General features: G+C 38.5%; 1 protein-coding gene across 1 annotated transcript in view; it reads left to right on the forward strand.

Annotated features, from left to right (window-relative positions):
• The first annotated feature begins 236 nt into the window (after positions 1-236).
• Positions 237-13,401, forward strand: part of c21h10orf90 (chromosome 21 C10orf90 homolog) — a 32,088-nt gene continuing 18,923 nt past the window's right edge. Inside the window, exons 1-4 of the mRNA XM_067429593.1 lie at positions 237-426; positions 554-801; positions 4,646-4,718; positions 8,979-9,058. Of these exons, the coding sequence (XP_067285694.1) occupies positions 237-426; positions 554-801; positions 4,646-4,718; positions 8,979-9,058 (591 nt within the window). The remainder of the gene's footprint in view (positions 427-553; positions 802-4,645; positions 4,719-8,978; positions 9,059-13,401) is intronic.

Genomic DNA, 13,401 nt, shown 5'->3' on the forward strand with positions numbered 1-13,401 from the left:
AAAGCAAGGAAAAAAACATTACACAAAAGCTCTTTCTATTCTGCTTTTCTGGTGAATTTATCAGGATGTTTTGGTGTATTTTTACTGGAAAGCAAGAGTGCAGTAAACAAGCATGTGGTGTATGTTAATTACTTCATGAGAAGAACATAGTAGAGCTCAATTCATTGAAGTTTGTGACGTAGGTACACTTGCTGTTCTTAAAGATGCATTTCCTTTGTCTTTTCAAAGAGTTTATTATGGAGGAAGTGAAGCCCGAAGGCTGGCGGCAGATAATTCAGCCGAACTGCACAGCTGGAAAAAACAGCATGAGTCTCCTTCGCAGGTCCTCATCATGGAGGAGGCCTGGAGAGCGGGGTTATTATGAGGGCCCCGCGGCGCAGGTGAATGAGCCCCCTCGCAGAGCTCGTCCACAGAGCTGCATAGAAGGTGGCAGGATGGACAAATGGCTTCAGACACTCGAGAGAGTCCAATCACGTCCACTTCAGAAGCAAACACCTCAGTATGCAGGCAGGACGGTGTCAACACCGGTTCTCCCAAATGAGATGATGGGAAGTAACCTGCTTCTGTCCTGATCTTTCCTCTCAGTGTAGGAGGAAACAGAGCCCTAGCGTCTGTCCCAGCGTTTTTGAGAGCCTGGAGTCTTATGCAAGAAACAAGACAGTTCACATTAAACCTGCTCCCATTGCAGAAAGAGCCCAATTCTGCGCTCTCGCCCCGGTTCACTTCGGCTGGCTGCCCATACAAAGACATGTGATACTGACGGACATCTCTAACAACCGGCATGACAACAGCAGGAGCCAGGTAAGAAAGAATAACGTGAAAGGCAAGTGACGTTACAGCGGCCCAGGAAGTTCAGAATAGTGTCCTACTAGTATTTCTGCAATATGTAATCTGTGCACAGTTTTGTGATTGAAACTGATATATTACAGACAGAAAAAATGTGAAATATTAGTACAATTTTAACTAATAGTTTTCTATTTCATGTATATACAGTATACTTAAAAATATAATTCATTCCTGTGATCAAAGCAGAATTTTCAGCATCATTACTCCAGTGTCACATGATCCTCCAGAAATCAATTTAATATGATGAATTATTTTAATTTAAAAAAAATTTTTTTTTTAAAGATTAAGGACAATCGGGCCTGGCTCAGTATACAACTGATTTTCAGCAGGTTCCTGCTCTGCAGAACATAAAAACCACATTCACAGCAAAGCTCACACACTTGACATCTTAAGACAACAACAGACACACATAACCAAGATATGGGCGACAGGGGGGCTATAGAACCCTCTCAATGATCACAGATATACCTGTCCATTAAATATTGAGCAAATGTTTTTTTAAATAGTCTTCTTGATGTGATAGTCCTGATGTGCTGTGGGATCTCATTCCAGTTTTTAGTGAGCACAAGAAAAAAAGATCTCTGTCCATAACAATTTCTAAAAGCCGGTAAAGGCAATAATCCATTTGTAAAAGATCTCGTAGTGCGTTCAGACCTTGAGCTAAGTTTCGGAACCAATTCGGTTAAAGCAGTTACAGTGTGTCCATTAGAGATTTGATGAAACAGGTTTATCCCGTGGCTTATTTTATAATTCTGAAATGTCAGTGCATTACACAAAGATAGTGCAGTCCAGTGGTGAGTCCAGCTGGTAGCCTGACATGGATCTTATGAGCTCTATTATAAAGGCTTATTACTGGTTCAAATAATCTCATTTGTTATTAGTGACCAAACAGGTAAACAATACAACAAAGTGGGACAGAATGATGGCATGAAGATAGGTTTTTGAAACAGAAAGCAGCAAATATGGTCTAATTTTGCTATAAACATATAACTTTTGATTTAACTTTCTGGTTAGGGTTTGAACATGTTCTCGATAAGTAAGATGAGAGTCAAGATAAACACCCAAATACTTATACTGATACAATTAAAAGCGTTTGATTAGAAAAGTGATAGGATTGGATATGGATAATTGTCTCCTTATAATCAATGTTGGAAACGGTTATGCTGCTGATAAATATTTTTTTGCAACTGTGATAGTTTTTTCAGGATTCATTGTCTAGCTGCATATTGCAAAACAGTACATACTGTTCAGTGTGCAGTAAGAAAAATGCTAATATTCATTATGACACAGAGAAATGGAATTTTATTTGTAAATAATTTCAGAATGGCTTTAAAGTGTCCCCTGATAATAGCTTATCTGGTCTTTGGAAAGGAAAATTGTTCTTGCAAAGTGTTCTGACTATCAGATAGTCACTAAATCACTTTTGTTGCATTTTAGAAAGTTACAGTTTTTATATGAAAATAAGATAAAAGGTATAATAAAAACTGATCTGTGGGAGTGCCATAAGATAGCTCTACTTTATCACATGTTGCCGTTAGTGCTTCTGTATCACGACGGTTCTGTACAGTATAAACTTTTTTCTGCTCATAAGTTCAGAGTGATTGAGTCATCTGCACTGGAGATAAAAGCCTTCAGAGTCCTGCTGCCACCACTGTACACTGCACAACAATCACTCTCACCTCTCCTGGGAACAAATCCCGGAAATGAACAGCCGAGCTCTCAGACCTGATTTACCTTAGTGCCAACTGATGCCAGAAGGAGGGAGAGAAATAGAAAAGTGAAAGGAGGGAAAGACAGAAAAAAAGATCTGGATGACTGTCAAGTACATGAACTTCTGCGGCTGTCTGGGTGCTGCATGAAGTCGAGATAAAACCGCTCTGTCAGCAGGTGCTTAGATCCTTTCGGAACAGATTTAGGAACGAATAGATTCAACCACATCCGAGCCAGCAAGAGGATCACAACAGTGCTGCAGGGCCCAGAGGATGGAAATGAATCCTAACGCATTTGTGAACCATGCATCTTTCTATATTTTCACGTCAGTCATTTTATGCTTAACCTCCGTAGTGTTTAGACACCTAAGTCACACGTAACATGTCTGCATATCATTGCATTATTAGATAAGAACATATCAAACCAAGTGGCGTGCCTCCTCAAATGCAGGATGTTTTCCTTTCGCTAAACTCTTCATTTTTGCTCAATGCCTTTATCTGCTGGTGTTTCTGTGTTTTAGTGCTTTTTGAAGTTTTGACCAGTGACTTTTTGATTAAATCTGAGAGCTTTCTTTTCCTCCATTTACAGCTTTACAGCTTTGTAACTACCACTTTGACGCTTCAAACGCCTCATTGGTTCTCGCTGAAGCTCAAACGTGCTGCGTAACACGAGAATGAACCTCATTGGTTCTCACTGAAGTTAAAACGTGCTGCGTAACACGAGAATGAACCTCATTGGTTCTTGAAGCTCAAACGTGCTGAGTAACTCAAGAATGAACCTCATTGGTTCTCGCTGAAGCTCAAACGTGCTGCGTAACACGAGAATGAACCTCATTGGTTCTCACTGAAGTTAAAACGTGCTGCGTAACACGAGAATGAACCTCATTGGTTCTTGAAGCTCAAACGTGCTGAGTAACTCAAGAATGAACCTCATTGGTTCTCGCTGAAGCTCAAACGTGCTGCGTAACTCGAGAATGAACCTCATTGGTTCTCGCTGAAGCTCAAACGTGCTGCGTAACACGAGAATGAACCTCATTGGTTCTCGCTGAAGCTCAAACGTGCTGCGTAACTCGAGAATGAACCTCATTGGTTCTCACTGAAGTTAAAACGTGCTGCGTAACACGAGAATGAACCTCATTGGTTCTTGAAGCTCAAACGTGCTGAGTAACTCAAGAATGAACCTCATTGGTTCTCGCTGAAGCTCAAACGTGCTGCACAACTCGAGAATGAACCTCATTGGTTCACGCTGAAGCTCAAACGTGCTGCGTAACACGAGAATGAACCTCATTGGTTCTCGCTGAAGCTCAAACGTGCTGCGTAACTCGAGAATGAACCTCATTGGTTCTCGCTGAAGCTCAAACGTGCTGCGTAACTCGAGAATGAACCTCATTGGTTCTCGCTGAAGCTCAAACGTGCTACGTGACACGAGAATGAACCTCATTGGTTCTCGCTGAAGCTCAAACGTGCTGCGTAACACGAGAATGAACCTCATTGGTTCTCGCTGAAGCTCAAACGTGCTGCACAACTCGAGAATGAACCTCATTGGTTCTCGCTGAAGCTCAAACGTGACGCGTAACTCGAGAATGAACCTCATTGGTTCTCGCTGAAGCTCACACGTGCTGCGTGACACGAGAATGAACCTCATTGGTTCTTGAAGCTCACACGTGCTGCACAACTCGAGAATGAACCTCATTGGTTCTCGCTGAAGCTCAAACGTGCTGCATAACACGAGAATGAACCTCATTGGTTCTTGAGGAAGCTCAAACGTGCTGCGTAACACGAGAATGAACCTCATTGGTTCTTGAGGAAGCTCAAACGTGCTGCGTAACACGAGAATGAACCTCATTGGTTCTTGAGGAAGTCTTACAGGTTTGGAATGACATAAGGGTAATGAATTAATGACAGACTTTTCATTTTTGGGTGAATAAACCCTTTAATAGCCTCTTATTGGCTTTATTAACCATGCTTTATAAATGATTTTGAATGCATCATAGACCCACAGTCAAAGCTTTTGTTATCTAATGCAATCACATTTATAGACTGATCATATCTGTCTGTTCTACAACTTAAGTCTGTGTGTGTTCTTTCAGCAGAAACTGAAGTCTCCCATCACTCCAGTGTTGCTCAGCACTCCTGCCAAACTTAACGGACCAAGACCAAGTGGTGCGTATTGACTAAGACTGCGTATAAAGTTCTGAATGTACTGCTTGGCGGAGGGAACCACTGATTTATGTTTGGAGGTTTGAGCTGGCTTTACACACATGCTATGAAATACCATATTCATTGAATTCCTTCATCAACTGTGCATATTATTAAGTTTTTTTTTTTTATTGCACTGGAAAAGACATTTTTGGTGCAACAAAAACACAAACTTTTGTATGTTCTCTATCTTTTTTCCCCTTTATGTTAGTGTTCTTGTTACACACATTACATGTACTTACAATAGAAATAACTGAGTGGATAAACACAATGATAAAGATGAAAAAAGGCTAGAAATATTTTATGGAGACGTATTTTATACTATTACTCTATAGTAATAGCACTAAATTATGCATAATTACATACAACTAAACCTCAACCAAACTTTAACCATATAGTAAGTGCACTCTCAGAAAAAAAGGTACAGTGCTGTCACTGGGGCGGTACCCTAAGGTACAAAAGTGAAAAGACACACCTAAATGGTACATATTAGTACTTTAAGAGTGTGTATTAGTACCTTAAAGGGTTAGTTCACCCAAAAATGAAATTGATGTCATTAACTCCTCACACTAATGTTGTTCCACACCCGTAAGACCTCCGTTCATCTTCAGACACAGTTTAAGATATTTTATATTTTAGTCCGAGAGCATAATGCAGTCAATGCCCACTTTACTGTCCATGTCCAGAAAGGGAATAAAAACATCATCAAAGTAGTCCATATGAGAAATCAGTTGGTTGATTAGAGTCTCTTGAAGCATCGAAAATACATTTTGGTCCAAAAATATCAAAAACTACAATTTTATTCATCATTGTCTTCTCCTCCATGTGCCTCCAAAAAGAATCAAACAGTTAATGAATCAGTGAATCGATCAATGATTCAGGTTGCCAATGTCAAGTGATTTCAGTGATTTCGGTTCTCGTCAAACTGCTGAAATCACGTGACATTGGCGATCCAAATCCTTGATCGATTTACTGATTTATTAACTGTTTGATTCTTTTTGGAGGCACATGGAGGAGAAGACAATGCTGAATAAAATGAATAAAGTCGTAGTTTTTGATATTTTTGGACCAAAATGTATTTCTGATGCTTCAAGAGACTCTAATTAACCCACTGATGTCTCATATGGACTACTTTGATGATGTTTTTATTCCCTTTCTGGACATGGACAGTAAAGTGGGCATAGACTGCATTATGCTCTCGGACTAAAATATAAAATATCTTAAACTGTGTTCTGAAGATGATCGAAGGTCTTACGGGTGTAGAAACGACATTAGGGTGAGGAGTTAATGACATCAATTTCATTTTTGGGTGAACTAACCCTTTAAAGGTACATATTAGTACCTTTTCGGTTTTGTACCTTAGGGTAACCGCCCCAGTGACAGAAATGTACCTTTTTTCTGACAGTGTGTTGTTAATTAATAATCAGTACTTAAAAATATTATTACACTGTAACAATGACACCGTAACCAAGTTGAATATTCACAAATATTTTCCTTAGAATTTTTAAAGTTCGGTTCCATGTATAATTGTACATTTTATTTTACCTTATTCTTGTGAAGCGCTTTGAGATGCACTAGAAAATAATGTTTATTATTATATTATTAAAAATGGCTGGGTTTGATGTTGTTATTATGCTTGCATATTACATATACTTGGCTAATTCAAAACTTTATATTTGTAAATCTTAACAGTATATTTATTTTAAAATTAAAGAGTCTTGCAGTAAAATGTATTAGTGTTGTTTTAATGCTGAAGTTAATCCTAACTTAAGTTATTTACAAAAATTATTTTCAAGAATGCAAATTTTTAAGTTTTGTCTTGAGAACAGTTTTTTTTTTTAAAGGACTTTAAGTAGCATTTTTAGGAAATTAAAATATTCTTAAGCTGAGAAAAACTTTATTTGTATGTTTAGCAAATCCCATTGTACACAGAAGAGCTCTGGAAAAAAGACAGAGAAAGTGAGATATAATCTTCTGTTTCTTAGTTGTTTATTTTTTGGGTCTCTTTGACTAAAAGGACTTCTTTTACCTTATATTTCGGAGCCAAAGCAGCATAGATTGGTTGGAGTCTGGGATAGAGGAGCATTAGGTGTTCAGTCTCTTCCGGCGGTTTCCTCAGTGCTGTCGTCCTCCCAGTGCTCCTGCTGCTGCTGGGATCTTTCTCTGGGCTCTGTCAGCAGGTGACGAGCGTATAATGATGCTGCCACAGCGTCAGTGTGTAGCCTAATCACAGTGGTGAGAGCAGGGCCGAGTCAATGGAAGGAGGAGGAGGCAGAGCTGCAGGAATGAGGAGCACTCACTCCTCCATGAGTCTTTGGGAATTTCTTTCTTTTTCTTTCTCTCCAGCTCCAGATGGTGGATGACTCTGACAGGACATGAGTGCCATGCTGGTGTGTGTGTGTGTGTAGGCCGTTCCTCAGTTGTAAGACAGACACTTGTTGCTGTTGCTCTGGATCACACTGTGTTGCCAGACACTTGTTGCTATTGCTTAGTTTTGCTATTTATTTTTTTCTATATATATTCTATTTATTTTTATTATATATATATATATATATATATATATATATATATATATATATATATATATATATATATATATATATATATTATACTTATTATTATTATTATTATTATTATTAATATTATTACTCATTTAAAATATTAAACACAATAAAATAATACTATTGTAATATTTTACTGTAAAACAATATTATTATTATTGAATTTTTGCTGTGCTTGTTTGTAGGGCTTCACAACTTATCCTGTGACTACATATCATGACTAAAAAATAATAACTGTACAATACAATAACATTTATTTTTATTATTATTATAATAAATTTTACTTCAAATTTTAAACAAAATTAAATATATTAAAGGGTTAGTTCACCCAAAATTGAAAAGTAGCCCATAATTTACTCACCCTCAAGTCATCCAAGTGTATATGACATTCTTCTTTCAGACAAAAAAAAAATCTGAGTAATATTAAAAATGACCTGGCTCTTCCAAGCGTTATAATAGCAGTGAATGGTTGGGTACGTTTTTAAGTCAAAAGTGCATCTATCCATCATATAACTGCTCCACACGGCTCCATTGGTTAATAAAGTCCTTCTGAAGCAAAGTGGAGAGTTTGTGTAAGAAAAATATCCATATTTAAAACATTATAGACTAAAATAACTTGCTTACGGCAGTCAGCGTTATGCCAGTCGACTGGAGCCTTGAACCCTTGCCACATGGTAATGACAAATGCAGAAGTACAGAAGATGGTCCTTGAATTAGAGTCTAACCCTAATTTTAAAGCGTAATGGCGAGGATTTCGATATAAGAGAAGAGGGGTTGAGTTTGTTAGCCAGCCGTATATCGGCGAGAGGAGTCAAAGCTTGATGCTCCTGTACGTCGCGTCAGGGGTTACTCTTTCAGCGCAAGTCGACTTGAGTACCGCTGACCACTGGAAGCTAGTTACTTTAGTCTATAAAGTTTTAAATGTGGATATTTTTCTTACACAATTGTGCCACTTCGCTTTAGAAGGCCTTTATTACACCCCTTATGTTAATTTTGATCAGTACCAAAAAAAATTCACCACAATTATTTAAGTAATGCCCTCAACTCATCATAAAGAAATGTTCCCCGCGTTTCCTCACGACGCATGAACGTAAATACAATCGTTTCGACATGACTTGAAGGCAGCGCAGAACCTGACCCACAACACCTGAGCAACTGACAAGAGTGTGTGCCGTGCTGAACTGCATACCGGGATCGTGCTGGGAAAATAGCTACCTGTCAGGTGTTAGCTGCCAGTGTGAAGTGCGATTACTTGCCTAAGAAACGACAGCAAGAAATAGTTAGCTTGGTGCCTTGGCTGTCAGACAATGGCATGGCCTCCATGGCAACGCTGACAGAAAACAATCCATCACGGCCGGGTGGCACAGTGACTGTCTGTCTCTCGTCTGTCAGATTAAAATCTCTCTCGTGCTCTCTGTCTCACTGACACCTGTAAGTGATGCAGGTTAAGTCGGTCTAAGCAGACCTCTGTTGACATTGTAAACACACACAGCAGGAAGATCTGCCTTATTATGACACAGGAGTGGCAGGAAATGCCGCTGTGTTTACATTGTACGCAAAAAAAGGCATTGTAGATCAGCTCTCTATAGTTTTCTCTTTTTTACCTCTTTCTTATTGTCTTTTCTCAATGAGAGACATAGTGGTCTTTTTTTGTTTTATTCAGACCAGGAGCCTGTGAGACCTGAACCTGCCGGCTTCAGATATTGGAGGACAGCTGAAAAAAACACCTCCATCCTCCAACAGGTTAGAAACACTATTAATTCGCTTTATACAAGAACTAATATGCTGTATCATGTTGTGTTATGATTGACTGAAAAGTCTTATATTATCCCTTATATATTTAAATATTATTAAAGTTTTATCCTTATCATGTATCTTAAATTATGAATGTGCTTATGATACAGTATGTTTCTGTTTAGGGTCAGTAGACACCAGCAAAAACACATTGTAGTCAGAACAATTTCATAAAATAAATCAAATTAAACTTACATATAGGTCTCAGAAACACCAAACAATGTAAAAAAAACATTTAACGTGTTGGCTTTTTGAAATATTGCTTACAAATCAGATCTTATAAGATTAATGGGGTAATAATAACATAAGAAAATAAAAATTGCCTAGGTCTTCTGACATAAAATGACAAAGGGATTTTTCTACCCTGATTCTATTCCTCTGATTTGAACGCTCTGATTGAAGGGGCGTGTCTGCTGTGAGACCCACTGCTGTGATTGGCTGTTGTGAGACTTCAGTGTAAACGCCCACTGCTGTCATTGGCTGTTGTGAGACTTCAGTGTAAACGCCCACTGCTGTCATTGGCTGACATCTTTGCATATGAAATAACTATTATTCACACAAAATTGTTAAAATGCCGGTCTTGCGAGTATCATCGTAAACATCATTTTTTATCAACATATTGTGGGTCAGTTTCATTAAAAAGCCATGTTTGAGCAAAAAGCTAAGACAATCATGTTTTTATCAAAGACGACATACAGATGTGATTCAGAAACGATGATCAAACACAGATGGAGTAGAGTGAGTCCATCAACACCCCAAAGCTTCACAGTCCTGTAACACACAGGTCGACATTTCATTCAATAACTTTGCTGTTTTGATTTATATGCTGTTTAATGTTGATGATCGCTGTATTTTACATATGCATCTGCTTATATTTAAAAAATATGACCCTCATGACCCTTTTAACAAAGCTCCAAAAATGCTGGGATATGTGATGTCACATGGCAATGGGCACATCTGGATATGACTGCCTCATTTATGATTCATCATCTCACCATAGACCCCGCCCAGTGGCATTCAGTCGCTTAATTACGGCTGACATTTGCTGACACTGGATGAGATCGTTGCGTCCATAGACAAAAATAATGGACAGAGCGATCCCATTGACTTCAACGGCGGAAAAATGAGGCCCATCAGAGGCACTCACTTCCTGATGGCTGAGCGAACTGCGCAGGCTCAGACTGAGCTTGACGACGTAGATGTGACGTAAGCAAACTGTCTGACAGTTGTAGGTCGTTGTTTAAATATTTTCTCCCGTTGCTTTTGGCTCACTATGGGCTTCTCCCCATTCTTCTCCCTTTACTTTATCTAACTTTATGTCTCCACGTCCCCCCGACTGTCTCATAGACAGTAAAAGATTGCTTCTAAACGTCTCCTCCTGTCTATACGGTAATTCCTCAACTGTGCGACAGAGTCGCGTTGGTTATGACGCAATCGTTAGCCTATTTTTACAAAAACAGCTTCTACGGGGCGATACTGTAAGATACAAGGTAATGGAGCCTTTTATTCATTGTCGTGTTTCTTTAGAAATAAACAATGGACAAATGGAGTCTTTAAACGCCTCAGATGTAAAGTTATTCACTGTCAAAGTGACTCAAAAATGAATGGGAGTCAATGGGATGCTAACAGCAGGTGATGGCTTGGTTAGCAATGGCCGCCCCTATGGGTGGAACGCTTTCCGCGTGCTAGATTACCCCCTTGGTTGCATCGTGTCACAAGCAAATACAGTAGAACCTATTTTCATCCCTGATGCTGTTTACACTGGATACATATACAGATGCACATTCAAATTATAATGTACTCAACGCACTATAATCTTTCAAAAACAGGACACATGAAAGAGTGGATGGTTTATTTTAATGGCATCCCGGATCGCATCGGAGGACTATATGTTTGTTCGGACCATTTTATTTTGTAAACTAGGCACGGTGTAATGGAGATTTTGCAAGGAAACTTATGTTGAAAGATGAAGCAGTGACTGGTGTGACAGCATCTGCAGCACAAACCACAAGTAAATGATTTCATAATGCTTTGTCAGTAAATGACAGTGGTTTTATAGATGTTTTCAAAACACTCACTTGTGTGCAATAATGAGTAGGCGTTGATACTGTTTCCTATGCAATAATGTTAGCCAATCATAACAGTGGCCGTTTACTGACGAGCTTTATGAGACACCCCTTAAAAACAGACAGAGTGGGGTTGAAAATTATAGTTTTTCTAGTGCAGTATATATTTGTTTTAGTTTTTTGTGCAAAAACTTTATTGACATTACTTGATCCTTAATGCGCAAATTAAAATAACCCCTTTAAGAAGATGTCATGCAGTATGAGCAGTATAAAACTTTAGTTTAGGGTCCAGTTCTCACTATGCATATTACTATGATATTGGCTGTTTATTAGTTCATATTAGTGCCTTATTCTGCATGACCTTATTCTACAGCCTTTAATCCTACCCAATACCTCAACTTAACAACTACATTACTAACTATTAATAAGCAGTAATTCGAAGTTTATTGAGGTAGAGGTTGTAGATAAAAGTTAGTTAATACTGAGAATTAGACCCTAAACTAAAGTGTGACCAATATTTTAATGCTATAAATAGCCTTCGGATCATGAAGTAACAGAGATGATTGTTTCTTGTCCTACTTGCAGCATGTAACCAAAAGACACTGCTAATGTAGATTTGTATGACTGCACATGGTAATGCCAGTAATTGAGTAATGCCAGTGTCTATTTACACTACAGTGCAAATAGTCAACCCTGTTGGCAAAGGCTATTTTCAATAACTTCAGATATCTACTAGACTCTAAAGTGCAACGAACTTATATGTATGTATGTATATATGTGTGCATAGCATACATTATTTATATAAATAAAAGCATTTTACTATGTTTAAATCCATTCCACAGCAGATGATGTGTCCATAAATTCAATGGATGCAGATTCGTTCTGGACCCAAGTAGTTTTTGTACGAGAGCATCTTCTAAGAATGTGTAATTGTAAGGTGTGCGCATCTGAAGTGGTAATGTAGATGTTGATGAAGCACTAAACAAATATAACAAATCTTTGATCGAGTTTGTCTGCGCTGTGCATCTGTTCCTCAGCAGTCTTTCATTAAGAAACACTCTTTAAAAGCATCTTGTAATCAGTTATATGCTTAATTCCATATGACCTACACACAAATCAACCGCAACGGGACGAGCGCTTTCTCTGAATGAAGCTGTTTATATCAGATAAATGTATTCTCCGAATGAATCTCTTTCTGTGTCTGTTTATTGCACTGTTTATGGGTTTATTGCTTTAGGCGGTTTTTCTGCATCTCTTTTTTTTTCTGTCTTTTTGCTTTAAACATTTAAAAATGTTTATATGCCAATGGAATATTGTAGGGCCAAAGTTAAGTTGTGAAATAATATTGATCCTGTTTGAGTTTTAACAGAAGCGTGTGTGTGTGTGCCCTTGTTTATATTATCAATCAATCAATCAATCAACTTTATTTATATAGCGCTTTTACAATCACGATTGTGTCAAAGCAGCTTCACAGTGTCAAACAGGATAATATTGCGACAAAATTAGATTTGGCTGTACAGTCGTACTGGAGAAAACAGTGATGTTATCAGCTTATTTTAATTTATCATATAGCAACAATGTTGGCAGATCAGTATTATAGTTTATAGAATTAAATAAGACCTAATTCATACATTTTATTTGTATAATAAGTTGAATAACTTTAATTATATTTTTTAGTGTCCCCAACTGAGCAAGCCAAGCCAAAGGCGACAGTGGCAAGGAACCAAAACTCCATCGGGGCATGATGGAGAAAAATAAACCTTGGGAGAAACCAGCCTCAGTCGGGGTCCCAGTTCTCCTCTGGCCTATTAACACACCGTGTAAGATTATTATTCTGGCAACCTTACAGGTCAGAAATCATATTAGATTGGAATATTCAAAATTTCAGGGTATCACGGAAGAGACGGGTTTATTTAGGATGGGGCATCGATTACACAAGAGTATGAATACATGAAAGATCGGAATTATTGCGCCGAAGACGGGTTTTGAGCATGTCGTGCCAGTAAGGCAAATTCAAAGGAGACACCAATTGACATGGCTCAGCAGACACTCCAGGATGAGCTGGTCATGTCCTGGCAGGTCCACCATCCGATCCGGACAGGGCCCAGATCCGGGATAAACCTCGGGATAAACAGAGAGACTAACATTAGCGTAGATGCCACTCTTTTTATGATGTAACGAGTACATCAGGTGTTATGGGAAGTGTTCCCGGTTCCGGCTGACCTA

This window comes from Pseudorasbora parva, chromosome 21, assembly GCF_024679245.1.
Source record: "Pseudorasbora parva isolate DD20220531a chromosome 21, ASM2467924v1, whole genome shotgun sequence".
NCBI classification, from domain to species: Eukaryota; Metazoa; Chordata; class Actinopteri; order Cypriniformes; family Gobionidae; genus Pseudorasbora; species Pseudorasbora parva.